At 38.7% G+C, this 22,046-nt stretch overlaps 1 protein-coding gene across 3 annotated transcripts in view; it reads left to right on the top strand.

Annotated features, from left to right (window-relative positions):
• The window catches only part of LOC143373496 (lachesin), a 295,616-nt gene that overhangs the window by 232,935 nt on the left and 40,635 nt on the right, over nt 1–22,046 (top strand). For all 3 annotated transcript variants that reach the window (XM_076820827.1, XM_076820825.1, XM_076820826.1), the window contains exons 4-6: nt 13,223–13,408; nt 14,096–14,291; nt 19,277–19,405. In XM_076820827.1, coding sequence (XP_076676942.1) covers nt 13,223–13,408; nt 14,096–14,291; nt 19,277–19,405 — 511 coding nt within the window. The remainder of the gene's footprint in view (nt 1–13,222; nt 13,409–14,095; nt 14,292–19,276; nt 19,406–22,046) is intronic.

Here is a 22,046-nt window from a genome sequence, read left to right on the forward strand (position 1 = left end):
TTAAATGCAACCGTCAGAAAGCAACATGCTGAACGTAGGGAACATTGATTAACAAATTACAGCCGATCTTGATCATACAGGTGAACCAACCAGTAATTGACCGCATACCAGTGAGACCAGTAGGCAAAGAAATGTCAATTATAAATTTAAACGTTATTATATGTTTATAAATAGTTGCACTTTTAATATCCTATATTTTTAATTACGCGTATTAAGCAAACATTAATAAGACAATTCTTATTAAAAGTATGCGATCATTTACTGGGCTTCTACAGGTTTTGCATTTTATAATTGTTTTTTTTTAATTACGATAAGAATAAGTAATTATTTTTATAGAAATTTCAAGAAAAATAAATTTAAATGCAATTTCAACGGTTGTTTTGTTGTCATGCGTAAATATATTCAAGTATTAATCCCAAAGGTCCATAGATTCAACAATTCGGTCATTCACTGGTTGGTTTACCCTACCATAAACCATGTTCGACCATGTAAATAATAAAAATCCCATATTTCAAAGAATTTACATGAAACAAAAACATTGTAATATTATTCATAACCAGTGCGATGAAAGAGTTTGAAATTTACAAACACCGTAGCGATCATTCTGTCGGTATATATTATCCAAGATATACACAGCATGAAAAGTTTCTTATAAAAAACATTGCAGTTTCACCAATTTAATTGAATTCTAGATATCCAATTTCGAATTTGCCCACCTACGATCTGGTTCGTTGGGATACAGAGATCAATGATTAAGATCGCGTCCTATAAATAAAATCTGACGCTTGTCCAAACACTGTTTCGAGAAGCACGAAATTCATCCCACCCCCTTGATCTTGGCATTGATTCACCACAAAATGCACAGCGCATTGTCGCACAAACGTTTCTTCACAAATGCACAACACACTTGAGACTGTTTGTTCGTGGGATGAGATATCATGCAAGCTGCATTGGACGAGAATTGAGTGCACAGTGTTAAGATATGTTATGCGTCGTAAGTAATAGCCAGGTCGACGAACTAAGTCCCGTTGACTATCATATTGTTCTTTAGCGTGTATCACGGGTATTCTCAGTTGCGCGAGGCATGCCTTGATGCATGAATATATGATAATGAAAGAAGGATACGAGGTTGCATGAGCATGTTTTTGAATAAGCATTGATCTAGATTAAATAAGGGAAGTTGATTGATCATTGGTAGAACTTAGAAAAGAGGCTCTAGAGTACGGGCGTGTGTAATTGATATGCGAGCATAGAGATCACCGCGATAAGAAACGCGGAGGATTCGTTAAATGGATATTAATTAATTAGGGCAGATAATACGAGTGAGAAGCCTTGGCTGGTCGTCGCTAGAATTTAAGAAAGAGGCAGCAGATATTAGGCATGTGTAATAGAATAACACAATACGAGAGAACAGAGATTATATGACAGGACAAACGACAGACCATGTGTACGAATATTTATAAACTTGGGTGGATAATAGGAGTGAGGGGTATCGATTACTCATTGTTAAAATGGGACGAAATTAGTTTGCTTGAAAGACAGTGGTACAGAAGAATTTATAATATAAGTAACGATAATTAATGAAGAGACACAGTGCCTTAAATATCCTCAATTTAATCCGTCTGATAAGACACCAGATAAAATGTATACGAAATCTAATTATTATATATTATCGCTTACATTAATATTTAAGAGTGTACAGAGTTTCGTCAGCTCTAATTGTCAGCAAATATATTTAAAAACTGACTTATGAGAGATTTACAACCCTCGGAAAAAGAAGAAGAAATATACAAGTAGTCAGTTGAGAAGCCATTAGGAACGCCTTGTCTATTTTCTTATAATCTTACCACTCTTTTCTTGCACACGCAGATTAAGAGATATCTGTGTACATTGATAATGCCACGTTACAATAAGGAAGCACAGTGAATTCATCAAAATATGTAAAACCTTCTATTCAACGAGAGCAAAGCCCTTGAAGGGCCATCGGAATACCGGTCTGTTCTGTGCATTATTGCAGAATCTGAGGCTGGAATTCGAAGTTCACTATAATAGGTGGAAAGATCTTGGCTCCATTGTTTATAATCTATTATTAGCATATCCATTGCTTCACTTGCGCGTGGTCTTTAAAGGGATCAGCCAACCCGTATTTCTCATTTTCCCCCGCATTTCGCATTTTCTTTTCACGTGGCCTCGTTCCTAAAAATAAAGGAGCGAAAAAGATTAACTACCCTCTCTAATGAAAAAAAAAGCAAGGTACAAAAGCGTCACAACCGAGCCACTTTAATGGACACAGAAAAAGCTTTATAATGTTTCGCGTTTTGGAACGATTACTTCTTTATCGTAGTTGAATTGCACTTAGCTTGGTATGAAATATGGTGCAGCGAACACCTTACGGTGAGCTCGAGTGTGTTTGCGAGGAACGTTTAGTTGGGAAACCGTTTCTGCAAAATTCTGGAATTGCTAGTTCCTTAAATACGGTATATTAAATTCCATGCCCAGTTAATTTTAATATTAAATGCGCGAAAATAGGAAGCAATCCGTACAGTACTTAGAAAAAAATCACAGTTATCTTCTGCAAAATAGAGAATTATCGTTTGATCACTTGTTTGCCAACAAAAATTAAATGTGAACGACGAAGATTCTCTGTAACGATCGAGTTAAGCAGATCACCATGTATTTTCGTTTATAAAATATTTTATCCCTGTAGAATACACTTCAGCACCCCTCGCAAATGCAGCATTCATATAAAACCATGATTTAAACGCGTGTTTTCGTGAAAACTCGCGCCAACACAAAAAGTTGCTAAATCCCAGAGCGGCCAGAGCGTTGAACGGTTAGGTACTCAAAGCTGAAAAATAAGGTACGTCGGGAGCAAAGATTCATGTTATGCACGGGAAAATTTCAGCTCGTTTAGCTGGCGACACAAATTACGTCGAAAGTTAGCAGAAGATTAAGTTAAGCCTTTACGAATGTACACGTGTCAAAGCAAACGGTTGAAAATTCACATCCCTTATTCCGCGCGATGCGAGGTGATTTAGGTATGCATTTGCCGGCGTAGCGCGTGTCAGTGTACAACATCCGACGATTTCCAAAATGTCAAAAGAAATATTGCGAGAATTAACCGTCTAAATCTGATCGTGAAATTATTGCGCGCATCGCACTGAAGAATCACTTCGACCAGAACTCAACAAGTCTAACTCGCCACGTGACAGCGCACACCCTTGCGATCTACGCGCCGTATTAATCAGCCGCCCGCACGGTGACCAGCATAACTCACCGGCCGTCATCGAACATAACAACGCCACTTACGCAACGACACAAAAAAGGCACTAATCCTCGCATGTAACGCGTAAGCTCTAGGAAGTGTTCGACGCGTGTCACGCGACAGGACCAGTTGATCGGCCAGGCTGCGTGTGCAAACGCGCGTGCGGATGAGTGCGTTTCATTGTACCGGGCGTGATCTAGCCGAGTAATAAATATCTAACATTTAAAGTTGGCCCCGCGCAAAAAGCGGCGGAACAAAAGGTACCGGGAATAATAACCGCGGCGGCGAGCAACACCTGGAACCCCGAGCAGCGTCTACGTGAACGAGGACAGGGAGAGAAGCGCCTGGGTAGCTGGTAGGAGGGAGGAAGGAGCAGCGTTAGACGCGGAGGGAAACAGTCGGGTGACCAGCAGGGGGCGAGGGGGTCCGCGCCAGGATCCGCGAAACTTTTAATTAGCCAGCTTATCCATTTATCTGCGCGCCGTTGAAAGGAGCAGTGCCTAGCCGCCGAAGGTGCGACGCGAAAGGGATAAAAACGGACGCGTGGTGCACGAGTGGCTGACAGGGTGGGGGCAGGGGTGGCTGGCGATGAGGGAGCGCGGAGGGCGAACGAGAAGATGGCGGGAAATAAACGAGGTGTGGTAGACTGGACCGAGGCTCCTGATCCCACAATGCGCCACAATAGAGCGCCGACGATGGTTTTGCATATGAAAGAGGGCCGGGAATGGAGACCGCGAGAGATAGGTGCACGTAGTGTGATATTATATCTGACTAGGGTTTCTCGCTACCCGCCGCCCCTGTTCTCGCTTCTTCATCTTTCTCCGTCTTTCGTCCGCCCGGCTATTTTTCTCCATCCCCCGCCGTCTACTCTGCCACTTCTCCCTGTCTCCCATTTTCCTTTTTTTCCCCCGCCTGGGAAGCGGTGAGAGGGACGGCCGAAGTCGTAAGTTGAAAATGCGTAAGGGAAACTGCATTAGGGGCGAAGGGCGGGGGGAGGGGCGTCTCTCGCTTAAGATAAACTCGTTTCCATAGAGCCGCGGCCCTTTAAGTCGTAGCTCTCATTGTGCTGCAAATTTGCGATCTCTTGCGGGACGCGAGCCGAACGGATTATATCGGGACCCTTCTTCGAGGACTTCCAGAGGGAACCGGGACAGACAGAGAGCGGCTTCTCCGGCGGGGCGATGTTTTCGAACGAGAAAAGGGTTTACCTTCCTCGAGTTAAGTGAGGATCGTTCGGCAACTTTAGACTCTATGAATATTTCGGCGAAGGAATTGGGGGAGGGAACGAGCGCCTGGAATCATTGTTCTTTACGTGAACTGGAGGATCTTTTCGTTGTTAAGGTATAGGGAATCTGTAGCCGTGGTTGGAGGGAAGTTGTGGGGTGGATGATAGCGAAAATATCAAAACTTGGCGAAGTTTCACGAGGACCTTTGCTGCGACTGGCAAATGAATTTCTTGGACAAGTGTGGCATAGTGTGGTAGGTACTATTGCGAGATGAGAAGAAGCAAGACTACCCCCAAGCTGAAATGTCACAGGGGCAAGGGGAATCGCCCGCTCGCTCCACCTTATTCCCTTCAAGAAGTCCTACTTTTCGGTTCTTAGCGGCTGTTCATGTCCGCGGATTGTTGCGATTGGTTTCGTTCGCGTTCTTCGTCACGGGACTAACTCTGTTGGAGGGGATAGGTTCACGCGAGCGGGCGATTCCCCTTGCCTCTGTGACATTTCAGCTCATGGTAGTCTTGTTTCTTCTCATCTCGCAATAGTATATCTGACGAATTTTCTTTGGTAGCTAAACTTTATACCGAGATGAAAAGCAGTTACTAAGTGACTGTGTTGTGGCCAGATTGTCGTCTTCTATATTTGGAGGGTGTAAGTCTCCGACGACACGAGTTCGCTACTTGATGGCGACTGAGTTGTGGAAGGTTAGTGGTGAAATCAAACACAGACACTGCAGCGCGGACCAATTAACACTTATGATATATTGAAACCAGAATACTTGAAACTTACTGACGTACAGGGGTGGTTGTGCTGGCGTTATAAGTGTCATACGAAGTGATTGTAATGGCTCAAAAGGCTATGTGCTATTCTGCCGATGCTGACAGTGAAAAGGTTTGGTTTGATCTGAATTGAAAACTGTCCTCTGAGGCGCTACGAAGACCACGGAACCCTTGCGGGGGTGTGACTTAACCAGGAGGTGGTTTAAACTATTGCCTATTGTTTGAAACTGATGTGGATTAAACGATGAGAAACGAATGGAAAGGGAAATGTGATTTCGGCGAAACCGAACTGATTAGCGCGACGCCGTGCCGTCTGTTTATGATTGGTAGAGCCTGGAGAACGTAATCATTTTGATTTTTGGATATGTTATAGAGGACCGAAAAATAAGAAATACGTGTTTTTTTATTTTTCCCCGTTTTCATATTTGGGGGTGAAAACTGCGTTGAAAGTTAGGGGTGAAAAATCATTTTCGTGGAATATCTCGAGAACTATTAGAGATAGGGGAATAGTGCCAATGGACGAATTTTGTGTCTTTGAATGCGAAATATGACTGACTCACCAGATTTTCAAAAATCCACAAAAATGATTTTTCAACCCTAACTTTGAACGCAGCTTTCACCCCCCAAATATGAAAACGGGGAAAAATAAAAAACACGTATTTCTTATTTTTCGGTCCTCTATAACATATCCAAAAATCAAAATGATCGGAGGCAGACACCTAAAATACTCTGCTTGTCAGTCTAAGAGCCCCTATTCTACGACGCCGGCTGTAAATTACCGGGCCCAAACTGTTAAGCCGGACGCACAGACCAAATGTCTGCCACGTGCGGATTGACAACGCACAGGTCACGGTTGGAGTTAAAAAGATACCATCTGAACGCTCAACAGACTGAAACGAACTAATGTACATTTATCTGAAGTTAATGTAAGCGATAAGTAAAATAAGAATAGAGCAGCTTGCTATAGTCCTTAAGGCACTGTGGACTCATGCAGATTCAAATATCCACAATTTGACTCATACACCAACTGTCTTACTGCAGATCGATGTGGGGGATGTACACAATAACTCAGCATAACGACGGATTTCTCGTCCCCAGTCTCATTGAATTAACACCTCGGAAACGTGCAACGTAGACACCGATGCAAACTGAAAAGTATCATTCGCTTCCCTCGAATCTTTACAAATCAATATCGCGATACGTACCAGGGCACCTTGCCACATCTATCCCATCCCAAGTTTGAATTCCAAATCTTTAGGAATCTTCAGAAAGAGATTCGGAGTTACTCGATGAACCCTTGCACCCGCTTCCCCCCTCCACTTTCTTCGCCTGTTGCGAAGTCTCGAAATAGCCGCTCTCCCCCGATGATTAATCATCGTCCAATGAATCGGCGAAGGGAGAGGGCCGGCCGTCGATGAGAAAAGGGGTGAAAGCGAGAAAGAGAGTCGAAGGGTGGAGGCGGGAAAGTGGCATAAATGTTTCAGAGTCGCGAGCATCTGTCGTTTGGAGACTTTTTCAGTTCTCCCGAAGGGAGCTCGTTTTTGGAGCTTCTCCGCGGCACGGTGGCGAGCAAGGGGGAGGAAAAGGACGGGGACGCGAGGAGGGTTTACTATCCTCGTATAATGTATTATAAGTGGAGGCACTCACAGGGCCGTCAGTACCAAACACTCAAAGCCCGCCCTGCCTCTCGCGCTTCTATCTACCCGTTTCGTGTCTCTCTCTCCCACCCCCACCCCCCCCCCCACCCCCCTCCCCCCGCCCCCTCTCCACTCCCTCTCTGTACACCCAGCTTTCGAGTTATCGATAAGAACCGCAGACCTCTTTTGTTGGTTGATAGATAGCCTTTCAAAGCGACGCGAGGTCAAATATTCGACATGCCGGGGGTTCAATTTCATGCCAATAATATCTATGCGAAATAAGGGCCGGGTGCTTCCTCCGTGAAAACGCTTTTCGCAGCGCTTTTCGACGAAAGTTGAACGAACGTGCCTGATAACGCTGCCAATCGTCGTCACTTGGAAGTTGACGAATGCTGGCGCTCGAAAGTGGCGAGTTTTTCCGCGATATTTTGGATGGCATTTTTTGGCGTAGCACAGTGGGGCGAAAGACCCTAAAAGTTGGCATCAGTTTCCCAGGCGTCATGAAAACTTGTGTTAATTAAATAACTTAATCAACAACGAATGTTTTAAAGTAAATAAAACGAAAGATTCTTCTTTTAAACTTAGTTAATACATTTTTGTACATATTTAATAAGACAATTTGTGAAACCTTTTTATTTTTATTTTTTTTTATACGGCAATGCAGTGATCATGTTAATGATCATGTGAACTAGTATCATATTCATTATCAGACTGCAACGGTGTAGTATGATCAGGGCCGGTGCGAGGATGGTTGGCACCCCAATGCAAGAAAATGATTGGGGCCCCAAATTTGTTGCACCTGTTTTCTATTTAATATGGTTTGCCTTTCCGGAGTACAACAAAAAGAATTACATTAACAGTTTGTTTATGTGGGAGTCAGATTCCTTTATTATTAAGCGTGCGATATAGCTATAGCGCCCCCTTCGGCTGGCGCCCTTATGCGGCACATAACTTGCATACTGGATTTTTCCGGCCCTGAGTATGATCTCACGACTTATAACTGCAGGCAATAATAAGTTTGAACTTTCTTTGGGCAGAGATCGACGATTTTTTGGGGGTAATCGTCTCTTGCTGGTTATTACGGGATCTGAACTTAATAAAGAGTGATTAAAAATATCCTGATTGCAAAAACACATTATTTTCATGAACTCGGAAGCTTTTTGAATAACTTAAAATTAAGGATTCGAGCAAAAACGAGCAGAATCTGAAAGTTAATCTCAGTTCTTTGATAATCAGAGATGATAACTGTGCAAAGAACAATGCTTAATCAGACTTGGAAGTTAACTAAATCTTTAATCGTTTGTGTAGATCAGCCATGGTAATTAAGGTCATACGAGGCAATTTTGAATTAAAATTTATGAAGGTATTACTGCTTGTCGCAAACGTATAACAACAGAAGGTAATTAAATAAACATCTGAAATTGACGTCTTCATCGCGAAACAGAAATTTATAGCACAGAAGACACAAGAAGTAGCTACACAAAATCGTTTGATTAATCGCTTGGAAGAAAAATTGTAATGTAGTTCCTACTGTGCCCCGATGGAAAGAAGTCGGTCGAGAAACTCTAGGGTCCGAATATCAGATCCGAATAGTATATCCCTATTGGCCGGCGCGACAACGGCGACGAATACAAACTAGGCAAACGGGACACGGGCGGCGGGAGCCAATGGGAGCGAAGAACCCCTCTCGCCCCTGTGACATTTCAGCTGCCTTCTTTCCATCGGGCCACAGTACATCTGTTTTTGACCGACTCGGGTAAGCAAGGAAGAGTTTAGCAGGCTGTGGATATACGTTTTATTGTGTGCACATATTTCAACTATACCAGGGATAGAAAATCAGATATGTAAACATTCTCTTGTATATCCATTCTTCGCCAACTTTTAGGGTCTCCCGCCCCACTGTGCGTCGCGCGAACGGGTGATACTTTTTCAGCTGTCGAGATGTGTCTGCGTTTGTACGACTATTAATCCCTTGAGGTACCGAGATGGTTTCATTGAAATTTGAATATTAGTTGACAGTGACATGGCATACGAGAAAGAATTTTTAATTAATAAGCGAAGGTATGGAGGTTGGATTTGAAATGCTATTGTAAAATATACGCAGAGATGGGAAATAATGTTTTACAGTGTGTTATCAAGCAGAGGACTATGTACAATTAAATGGAATCCTTTGGCTTTGTAACACATATATCATAATTGTGGTTGTAAGGAAAAACGACCCATGTCACAGGTTTTCACTTTCGAGATATTGTCGTTGAATGTTCTAAACACCAATTCTTATTAGCAATGTAAAGTACGACACAAAAATGTCGATGGTCGTCGCTACATATGGCAAAATGTAAAATGGTTAAGGTGTACTAAAGAATATGGTATTATATTATATAAAGAATGAGCCTTTCCTTAAAATTAATTTAAGAAGAAAAAAGGACTTTAATGGACTTCTTAGTGAAAAATTAAAATTGCTGTATGACGGTCCTTTAAGTATATCCGAAGAAAAGAAAAAGGATTTGTTAAGTATGTTGTCACTTATTGATCCTGATGTTAGGTTATTTTATATAAAATTATCGACAACAAAGAATATACGAAACGCTCATCCGGATTTAGATTTATTTATAGAAACTAAAAAATTCAAAGTGGCGTTAAGAAGAACAGAAAAGAAATGATTACTTTTCCTTCTTTTACTTTCTTTTTTTCTCTTCTTTCGTTTTCTTCTGTGCTTTGCGTTCGTTTTGTAAAATACAAGTTAGACATTTACGTACCACTGGTATTTCGTAGTGTGCTGTTTCTAGTAAAATGAAAATATGAAATATAATTTTGCTAATTTTATTTTACACAGAATACTTTATAGTATATGCAGATAAATAAAATAGAAATAAGCGATCACAAAGGAAAGATACGTCGTATCCTCCAAATTTTATGGACTTACGTTGTTTTGCTAAAAGCGTATTAATTGAATATTGGATTTCGATTAAATTGCATTATTTTTTTCATCGTATAAAATTCGTTTTCATGCATTTTTTTCTGATAAAAACATGGATCCAATATTTCACAGTTGAATTAATGCACAAACTCAATTTTTTTGAAACTGTGACATGGGTTGTTTTTCCTTACAACCACAAATTATATGTTGAGTGGGATATAAAACTGTGTCGCCGATTTTGCAGAGGACATGGAGGGGTTTTATATCGAGGAACGTCAGAAATTGTATTTATATTCGGAAAAATGTAGAAAATATTACGGAGCATCTCAATAATTAAATGCGGCGTTCAGGGCAACAGGAAATACGCCGAATTAAGAATTTAATTTACTTCCCAGAGTGAAGTGAAACGTTATTTGAGAGACATTCCGATGAAGGGAGGATAATAATTGGAATCAGTAAAGTTATTTATATTTTTATAAGAACTGAGCTTGTATGAAAGGGGAACGAAAAAAGGAAAGAGGGATTCAAAGATAGTAGCCTCGCATCCAGTAAACGAATATGGTTTGTAGGATAATAAACGAAGCTTGGAAGTTTTAGTACGAAAACCACATAAATTTGCGGAAGGATTGAAAATGTAAAATATTTATTTTCGTTCAATTTTCAAAGCGGACTAATGTATGTCGTTAATGTTTGTTTTCAAAGCGTGCTGGACAGATACACCGCTCATTCTTCCACAAGTTTACAAATGTAAAAAAAAATTAATCATTTTATTAATTATCAAGGGTGATTGAGTCCTTACAGAGCCATGAACTTCATCGAGAAACAAAGCGTGCTGGAGTTCAAAACAGGAACTGATTTTCAATTATTTCACATCATGCTATGTAGATAACCGAGTTTTAAATCTGTGAGATCACGAACCCCCTGTAAAAGGGAATTCTTTGATATTTATTAATCTCTTTATACAATGCAAATTATAAATTTATAACATTCCCACTATTCTGAAGTCATTTTCAGCATGCGTTATTCGCGCATTTAGATGTGCCTATGTCTCCATTCTGCGGTTCAATGCTAGACTCAGCCTGTTTTTTTATAAAGTCCGAGCCGTGTGCTGAAAATAAAAGTATACGTGAGCAGAAAAATCGCGTGTTATAGCTGAGTGTAATTGCAACAGTGTTGCCCATAACATCAGCTCGCTCCACCCAAACGAAATTTGAAAACAATCCCCTGCAGCATGCTTGAAAAGCAACATATCGATTTGCAAATATCAAATCAGTCAGTAGTATACGTCCGATCACCGACCGGCACAGAGCTAACCAGCATCGAGTGAAAAATTTTCAAGTGCACATCTAAACGTCAACCCGAGCACAGTTAAACATAATCAAGAACACAGTCAAGCTTGCAAGGGAACTAGTTTCACACATTCAGACGTTCGTCTGAAATACATGTACATTATATTCTTTGTTCTTGTTGAAGAAATGCAACCCTTCACCCATTTTAAAGTTCGAGCTCCAGCAGTGCACATTAACCAATAGAACTTCGTATTTTTAACACATAATCCTCTAACGAATAATCTTCGAATAGAAATTTCGAATAAAATAAAATTATTCGGGCATAACGAATAAATTTTTATTTAAATTATGACCATGTCTGCTTGCCACTTAACTAGGAAATACAATTCCGGCTATTATTTACTATCGCGGGATTGCGGGATTTTTTAAAGTGTATCTCGGAATTCCGGGGATAATCCCGGGATTGGGTAATAGAAGATCTCAGTAATTAAGATGGTTTATTATGTACTAAAATTCTAAATTTTTATTTAAAGTAAACAAACTTACATTCTATCATTAGTTTGAAACATAAGCTAAAATAATTTTTCGTAATAAAACAGTAGAACAATGATGAATAATAACGTCTCAATAAGTAGATAATATCATTATGAAGATTTTTGGAAATGCGAACGAAGAAACAGCAATATTTTACTGTTCTGACAAGTCGCGATTTGCAACTGGCGCGATTTCGAAATAGCGGAAAGTGAGAATATCATTGTAAAAATAAATGTTGTGCAGTTAGTTGTGCGCGACTTAACATTATTATTTAAATAAATCATTATTATTATTATCGTTCTTATTATTATGTAATGACTATGTTTATTTATTCTGTTTATTTATATATTTTTTCAGGTGATGATAAAGTAATTCACATTTTTAAAAAATCCCGAAATTCTCGGGATTAGTAATAATTCACATTTTTAAAAAATCCCAAAATTCTCGGGATTAGTAATAATTCACATTTTTACAAAATCCCAAAATTCTCGGGATTAGTAATAATTCACATTTTTACAAAATCCCAAAATTCTCGGGATTAGTAATAATTCACATTTTTAAAAAATCCCAAAATTCTCGGTATTAGTAATAATTCACATTTTTAAAAAATCCCAAAATTCTCGGGATTAGTAATAATTCACATTTTTAAAAAATCCCAAAATTCTCGGGATTAGTAATAATTCACATTTTTAAAAAATTCCAAAATTCTCGGGATTAGTAATAATTCACATTTTTAAAAAATCCCAAAATTCTCGGGATTAGTAATAATTCACATTTTTAAAAAATCCCAAAATTCTCGGGATTAGTAATAATTCACATTTTTTAAAAAATCCCAAAATTCTCGGGATTAGTAATAACTCACATTTTTAAAAAATCCCAAAATTCTCGGGATTAGTAATAATTCACATTTTTAAAAAATCCCAAAATTCTCGGGATTAGTAATAATTCACATTTTTAAAAAATCCCAAAATTCTCGGGATTAGTAATAATTCACATTTTTAAAAAATCCCCAAATTCTCGGGATTAGTAATAATTCACATTTTTAAAAAATCCCAAAATTCTCGGGATTAGTAATAATTCACATTTTTAAAAAATCCCAAAATTCTCGGGATTAGTTACATCAAATCCCGGGATTTTTGGAATCCAAAAAGCAGCCGGGATCGCGAGATTGTATTCCCTATACTTAACCGCCAATGAAACTTACAAATCTCTGTCTCCAGCGAGACAGCACTCGTGTATACAAACTTTGAATCGTTAGTCTCATTCAGAACTTGCATCAGTCTTCAAACGCTTTCACTTACAAGCATTGAAAAAGGCAGAGGTCCGCAAAAGCGAGTTACCTTCAAACCCATCTAGTTTAGAGCTCCAGCATCCTTCGTTTATGCGTAAAGACACACCGCGAAGTATACCTATGCGTCATCGATTCTCCATGCGTCTAGCGATTAAGGCATTGAAAGCAACGAGCCTGTGCATACTGTTTAGAGATATGTTAAGCAATGTCTGCCCCGCGGAAGCGGAGGCCGCAATATTTGGCGCGGGAAGAATGCAGTGTGCTAAGTAATGGGTTTGTGAGGCCAGGTGGCGTGGATCAAAGCGGACACCAAGGCGATCCTGGCGATCCACGAGCACGTGATCACGAACAACGCGCGTTTATCAGTAACGCACAGTGACTACAACACGTGGACGTTGAGCATTCGCGGAGCACGCCGGGAGGATCGAGGCATTTATATGTGTCAGGTCAACACGAATCCTATGAAGAGCCAGGTACGTAGAGACTATCCTTCGAAATAGCGGCCGCGCGCGATGAAACAGAGGCGGGAAGGGAATAAAGAAAGTGCGGGAAAGAAGTGCCCTGGAGAAGTGGAGAATCTTTTTACCCTAGATCCGGGTCAGATTTTTATTGTACGCGATGCTTTTGCGCGGAGGGCATTCATTCCAAAGTGAAATCCGTTCTCCGCGCCGGGAAGTAGTTGTTTCCACCGACCTGTCGCTGCAGGGGAAGCTAAATTCCGCGGTGTTACGTTCGAAAATTCTGTTGAAATTCGCATCGTTCAGAGGTGGCGATCTGTTGCTCGTGCTCGTTGAAATTCACGCGATCCTCTGATCCCCCCGGTTTTACGGTGTTAGATTACTCCATGGATCCTTGCGGATTTCTTGCCGTCATTGCAGTCAGAAGATTTATTCAATATTTGAATAGCTTCGAAAGCTTCCTTGGATTCTGCAAATCTCTGACAACGAATCTTTGCGAATCAAAGTCTCTGAGATATTTATATAAATAATTTGTTTTATAACATCGTGAGCTTTAAACGAACCCCTTTCTTTTTCACTGTGCAAATTAATTAAAAGTTGACGTTGCAAAATTTTATTAACATTGTTATTGCTAGCATCAACTTTTTCTTTTTTTATGCTACTTGGAAACTAACAATCTATTGGTACTTTGAATTTACACAGAGCGCGTTCTTAGAAGTGGTGATACCGCCAGACATAATATCAGAAGAAACCTCAAACGATCTAATGGTGCCCGAGGGTGGATCTGCGAAATTGGTGTGCAAAGCTCGCGGATATCCAAAGCCTGAGATCGTTTGGAAACGAGAAGATGGGGCTGAGATTATCTCCCGTGCTGGCGTTTCTGGCGGCAAAACAAAAAGTAAGAATTGTTTTATTATTACAAGCGAACACTATCTCCCTTAATTAACATTTTTAACCGACTTCTAAAAAGGAGGTTACTCAATCTGTATATTTATTTTATGTATGTTCAGGCATAATAACTATAATAAATAACTAAGAATTGAACATTTTTTTAAATACAGTTTATCGCATCAGCCACGATTCAATTAACGATTACATAATGTTCGTATGTAATTTGCGGTCTATTGAAAATGTTTTTTAAGTTCAATGAACGCATAGTAGGGTAAAGGCAGGTAATATGGAACATCTGATTTCAAAAGCTTGTCAAAACTAGGGGAATTTGTTTTATTTAAATAAAACTAACATGAGGGGACGAAGGAACTAATGCATAATCATATTTAGATCGTCAAATCTAAAAAATCCAATTGTTTTGTAATTATAGTAAAAAAAAAACTGAAAAGAGTGAAAATCGGCTGTTCGAAAAAAATGGGTCCTAATATGGAACACCTAGGAAATTTGTAAAGAAAACTAAAAAATCTCTACTTTTTTTACTAAAAATGAAGATTTATTAAGTAGAAGATACAAATAAATAAATATATTTCATTTTTGGAATTTATTCCTGCTTTTCGCGTCTCCTACACGTTGGGCACGTGAATAATACTGTTGCGCCGGGGCGTTTTCACCGCAGGCCACCCCGACGCAAAGGAGTAGACGAATAATTAGACGGACGCACACACGACTGAACTATATTGTTACACAGACCAATAGTTTACAAAGGTGCGACCCGTACGTCCGAACGCAGTGGCGTTCGGTACAAGACCGTGTTCTGGTCGGCCTCCCGATCGTCCTGTTCAAGGGAGCCGACCTTCTTCTATCTTCAGCTGCGAGCACCAGCAGGCTATGCACGGTCCTATACCCGGTGCTCGCAACAATACGAGGGAAGCCCCACATTTATCCTGTGCCCATTGAAAGCAGCGAATACATTGGGTCCACTTTTCAGTGTCATTATTTTTATAATTACCATCGCGAAATAAGCATTTCGCATCATCGTCGTCATCGTCAATATCAACTTCATCTATGTTACTCGGTACGTTCCATATTACGTACACACATGTTCCGACAAGAAATTAAGAATTCTACTAAGAAGAAAGTAACTTCATTGGTAAACTATTGTTGAATAATCAAGAACACACACATTAATGATAAACTATATCAAAATAATACTTTGCAACATATTTAACTGTTCGATGCACTTCTTAGAAACTTTTGCACCCCACGAAAAATATAAACGTTTCTCTTTTAATAATGGATGCCCGACTGACACAGTAAATCCTCGTTATGAGCCTGTTTCTACCACGCGTTTAAAGCCCGGCGACTATCCCCACCACTCTTGGAATCCTTCGGACGAGAGTGGGGGAACCCGTAAGCCCGGGAACGAGAGAGGCTCCTTCGTTTCCTCACGCTCGTTCTTGTGTTTTCCCACTCCCACCATTGGCCGCGCGGAATAGTGTTCACAACGCGCTACGAGCCCGCCGCCAGCCCCGTTTGTCGGGCTCATAACGAGGATTCACTGTACTCAAGTGTCAGTATCATCGTGTATTGTGTTTAGGGATCTAGTACACACGATTACCTGAAGAGTTCGTTATTTCTTTATCGACACATTACGACGTTCCATATTACGCGCCGTTCCATATTACCTGCCTTTACTCTACCCACTCTTCTTACCGTTCTATCAGAGGTGTATGATTCAGTACGAATCGTTTCTATGAGAAAGAAATATAAACGATCTCGAGGTTGTGCTTGCCGTAATTTAAATCGTGGCAGATCGACAGTAAATAAAGCAGAGATTTATCCCAGTACATAGGTCGAGGCAAATGCGAGGAAAAATTGGGAGATGGCGATGCCAATGATGCGTATTTAATATGGCAATACGGTTCTGATAGAAGTAAAGTGGCTCTTAAAGTAGGTAGTAGATTGAAATAAGGAGACTGGAACGATATCGAAATCAGAAACCATTATCTATGTAGTCCTTCGTGCGCTTTCATGCAGAAATCTCATTATTTTTTGGATAATTAAATCTTATGAGAGAAAAGAAAAACAGACAGTTGCATTTAAAGAAATATCGATAATCTGAATTACCAAGGAAGGAATAGAACTTTTGTAAGAAAATAAAGCTTATTTTTGCACGCCATTCAGCTTATAAAATCGTTGGACATTTGTCTGAAATATTTTTTTGCCTCGATTAAACGGAGTTGGATGAATCAAGTATTTAACAGAATTTGTCGTTTCGAAGATGCTGATTCGTAAACGAGGGTGGAACTGCGCTTCCGCCCCGAGGTGCTCCTTTATCTTTACACGCCACAGAGAGGGAACGGTATCGAGTAAATACTATCGATGTGTTCAGTCCAAAGAGACGCTGGAAACACCTTGAATGCCGTATCGTACCTAATTCGATGTGTTTAATTAGTAATCGAGGCGATTCAATTATTCACTCGGTATCGTTAAGCGATTAAATTACCTCTCCTCCTTTTGCTCGATTGATTCTGTGTCTGTTAGTTTTGCGTGGCAAGTATCTTATTACAATTAAATATTTTTAAATATCTGCCAACATTCAAGTAAAATTTTTCACGAGTACTGGGTACAGATATTTCTTTGAAGAAACATTAGAAAACAAAACACTGAAAGGAGCATAGTATTTTGTTGATCGAATTACAAAGAACAGTGTAAACATATATCAAAATAATTAACAATCACCAGATTATACGATATAATATCTTCAATATCTTCCTCAAAATTCACTCACAGAGAGTTCATTAAATTATCGACATGAAACTGTCGATGTGACATATTCAACAATTCACCTAATTTTAAAATAAAGCGAGTTACATTAAAGCTACATTGAATAATTCAATTCCGTCGTATCGAATTCTGACATGTGTGTGTGTGATATCTGTATAAAGTAGAACAATCTTGAGATACAGTATTTAAATACAATTGTCAGAGGCAAGTTCAATTATTCATGCATTTCACTTTACAAAATTATGCTGTTCCTGTATTAATATTCCCTATATTAAGAATTATAGAAAATTTGTCTTTAGAAACCCCGACATACGTGTAACATCAAATGTTTGCTTACAATAGGCAACTAAAATATACGATAGCAAATGGCATCGCTTTAAATACTTTCAAAGAGTTTAATTAAGAGGGGAATCCTATTCTGAGGGCTAAAAACAGAGCAAAATTTGGGATTTTTTTTAAGAAACTACCGATTCGATTCATCTGCAATTTCTTTTTTTTATTAATTTTTAATAATATATATAGGATTTATGCACGATCGACCATCACGTCGTGCAAAGTTCGTTGCCCGCTGGTGTGCATGATATTTATCTTACAGATAATCTAAAACAGAAAAATGAAACGGTATTTTACTTTATACATTTGTAGCTTCAATTTGATGAACGGGAATAAAAAAAAAATATTGCAGAGAGTGGTGAGTTTTTAAATCAAATCTTAATTTTTGCTATCAAGATTCTCCAATCTTCTTATGTAAGAAAAAAAATATATAACTTATCGGTGTTCTGGTTCAACGAATTGAAGCTGCATATGTATAAAGTAAAACGCCGTTTCATCTTTCGGTTTCAGACTACCTGGAAGATAAATAACGAATTTTGTCAATTTTAATCACGCATATATTTATTTAGTCCCACATTTATTATTAAAAATTAATAAAAAAAAGAACTGTAATTTCTTCAAAGATGCATAAAAACATGGCCCTTCAGATAAATCGATCCGCTAATGTCTTAAAAAAAAATTCCCAAATTTTGCTACGATTTTATCAGATACCAGAAATAACAGTTATTCTTTAAAATTTTTTCGAAAAAAAATCATTGAGAAAAAGTTAATTTTTATTCAAAAGTCAGTCTTCATTAAATACTACATAAATTTTCAGAAAAATTACGTGATTAAAAAATATTAAGACTTATCTGTTTTGATTACTGATAACCATTATTGTCGACGGAAATATTTTTTGGTCACTAATAACCGTTATTGTCGACGGAAATATTTTTTCGTCGCTAATAACTGTTATTGACGACGGAAATTGTTTTCGGTCACTAATAACTGTTATTGACGACGGAAATTGTTTTCGGTTACGAATAACCAATATATTTCGCGGGATTTTTTTTTGGTTACGGTATAACCAGTATCTATTGCGGGAATTTTTTTTTTGGTTACGGTATAACCAATATACCTTGCGGGATTTTTTTTTTGGTTACGGTATAACCAATATTTATTCCGGGATTTTTTTTTTAGTTACGGTATAACTAATATTTATTGCGGGAATTTCTTTTGGTTACGGAATAACCAGTATCTATTGCGGGATTTTTATTTTTGGTTACGGTATAACCAATATATCTTGCGGGATTTTTTTTCGGTTACGAATAACCATTATCGATGACCAGAATTTTTTTTGGTTACGTATATCCATTATCGTTGACGAGAATTTTTTTGGTTGCGGTATAACCAATATATTTTGCGGGAATTGTTTTTGGTTACGGTATAACCAGTATCTATTGCGGGATTTTTTTTTAGTTACGGTATAACTAATATTTATTGCGGTAATTTTTTTGGTTACGGTATAACCAATATATCTTGCGGGATTTTTTTTTGGTTACGGTATAACCAGTATCTATTGCGGGAATTTTTTTTTGGTTACGGTATAACCAATATATCTTGCGGGAATTTTTTTTTTGGTAACGCTATAACCAATATAAATTACTGGAATTTTTTCCCGGTTACAGAAAAAATTCCCAAAAATCGGCCTGTTTTAGTGTTGCCTAAAGTATAGTCTCCCCTTAATAGAAACACCATCGCCTGACAATCCTGACAACTTAAAACTCGAACATGGAAATGCAATCGAGTCTTATATTAGCGTCATATTAACTGATTCAGTCGCGTCTGGTCGGATTGATTTTGAAATTCTTTCCCTCTGATTGTGTATTGCAGTAGCCAGCGCCGAGGGTGAAACGCTGACTCTGTCGAAAGTAACCAGGAGCGAGATGGGTGTCTACCAATGCATCGCGAGTAACGGAGTACCACCATCAGTCAGCAAACGGATGATGCTGCACGTACACTGTGAGTACGCCCTAATATCGTTTCCCCAGGTACTTTCGCTGGGAATCTATCTCCCTCCGAAGATTATCTTCTTAGCTCACGATGGATTCTGCTGATTCGCTCATCGGGACTAACTTATTTTCTGGGATCCTCTCTCGCGTTTCAACGATCCCCGCAGCGATTGATTATTATCAACGATCATCGATTTAATTACCCTGCGCCGCGCAATGATATTTGGGATCGCTGGTTAGGTCCTCTCTCAGGGAAAAAGGGTTTCAGATTGATGACTGGTAAAATATTCGGTGGGCGAAGAAATTCACCTTAGTTCGAGAACTTCCCTTGTTAGCGAGGAACGTCCAGCTATACGATAACTAGATCTCGCCTTTCATAAACTTTTATCACTGTGTTAGGCACATATTATCACGAAGTATAATCAGTATGCACTTGCATTTATAAATACTAATAATTCGATGGTAGAAGAACTTTCTACAGGTGCATTGAAAATTGCTTCCTTTCTTCTGCTAGAAATGCCCGCAATAGTTTGCGACTCGACGACAGCGTAAAGTCGAAGGATAGAAATTTCAGTCGACGCAGCTTCGAAATATTATATTTAAATAACTTCATCGCGTGCGTATCGCTGACTGTCTCTACGCGATATTGTAGATTGCATTACATGACGAGAGACATGTGAAGTATATAATATATCGCAGTAGACGGGATTCTACGCAGATATGCAAATTCTATAACCCACTGCGGACGTGGATGCTATTCAAAACACTCGCGCTTCAAAATTTTCCTCGAACACGTAAGCACGTTCAAACGTCTCCCATACACCTCGCGACACATTGACAAAATTATTATAATCTAGTCGGCCGAATGGTAACTAAATAAATAATCCTACTTCTTCGAATAAGGCTTTTTATTAGGTGGCGCAAAAGTCATCATCCCGATTTTCTTAGTCTATAACGTTGGTTTTAAATGAAACAACGTGGCGTTTTGTTGTGGTACAATTTATTGAGAGTTATAAATTTTAAGACATCAAGTTCAGGAGATAATATTCAACAAATGACCGCCATTCGAATTGATGCGAATTTCGGCTCCTTTTATTCTGTTCTCCATGGTATTGCGAAGAATTTGCGGGGTTAGATCTTCGATTTCCTGTTGAATATTGTCTTTTAATTGTTGTAAAGTCTGTGGGTTATTCGCGCTAACCAATGCGTGCAAATAGCTCAGAAGAAAAAAGTCTGGGGCGGTTAAATCGGGGGATCTGGCTGGCCGAAACAAATCACCGAAACGGGAGATAAAAACATCGACACAATTTTTCCGCGTTCTTGCAGGGTACCTATACTTATTCATCTTTATGGACAATAAATTTCCCCAGTCTCTTCTGTATTGAAATATCAAAACATCACTGACATATACCAGAAATTAAAAGAATGAGAAGCTATTAACATCGGATGATGACTTTTGCGCCACCTGTTATGTTTCGACCGTACGTCGTTTATTAATTCGAAACGTGTAGTGCCTCTCCGAGATACAGTGACTTAGGTGTGCAGTCCCTCAGCGGGGTCTTACCCGACCCTACTACCTCTTGCAGGACTGTATTTAGAGAAGATCGGGACAAAACCGGGGCCCTAGCAGAAAATAAAACAGAAATTGAAGATACGGTTTATCATTATTAAAAGACATCGATTAAGCTTTGCTACTGACTATTAAAAATTGTCTCATATTAAATACAAATACATTTTAGTAAGGTATATGCATTAGAACAGTAGTGGAGAATTTATGAATCAATATATTAATTAATCAAAGCTTAATTGATGTCTTTTAATAATGATAAATCGTGTCTTTAATTTCTGTTTTATTTTCTGTTAGGGCCCCGGTTTTTTCCTGGTCTTCTCTAAATACAGTCCTGCAAAAGGTAGCAGGGGGGCACGTTTAGCGACCAGTACTCAGCAGGGTGTCGGGTAAGACCCCGCTGAGGAACTTCACACCTAGGGATTGCAAAATTACCGACTTTTTCAATTACCGGTAATTCGGTAAAATTTTTAATCCAAACCGGTTTACCGATAATTTACCGGTATTTTTTAAGGTATTGAAAATATAAGAGTAAACATTACAAAAAAACTTTTTTTTAACTCTAATCGAGCGTTATAAAAAATATATGGAAATAAAACTATTCTGAAGATAAAATATAAAATAATATAACACAAAATAGATATATTTGTTTAACTATTGACAATACTAATTAATATGGATCGTCACCACGAAAACAATGAAAAGAATCTTAACTTACATACATAATTAAATATTTTTTATTTAACAATTCTTTTTATCAAATAAGCACGCAAAAACATACCTAATTTGTTTAAACTTTGGTCTCCTGATCGCTACCTAATTTTTCTACAAAATAATCCAGCCACGGATAAAGCGCTCTCAGATTCTACACTTGTTAGCCGGGTAGGCATTAAGAAATCATATGCCATTCATAGATATATTTTCTCCTTACTTTTTCTACTTGAAAATACGTCCATTTTTTCATGACTGATTCAGATTCTTAGTTTTCTTTTGGATCAGAGTTGGTTCTTCATGAGATACTTCGGTTTTCGTCTTTATTAGTAATTGAAGTGTTTTTTTTTTTACTGATAACGTAGTAGATGTC

This window comes from Andrena cerasifolii, chromosome 9, assembly GCF_050908995.1.
Source record: "Andrena cerasifolii isolate SP2316 chromosome 9, iyAndCera1_principal, whole genome shotgun sequence".
Classification (NCBI taxonomy): Eukaryota; Metazoa; Arthropoda; class Insecta; order Hymenoptera; family Andrenidae; genus Andrena; species Andrena cerasifolii.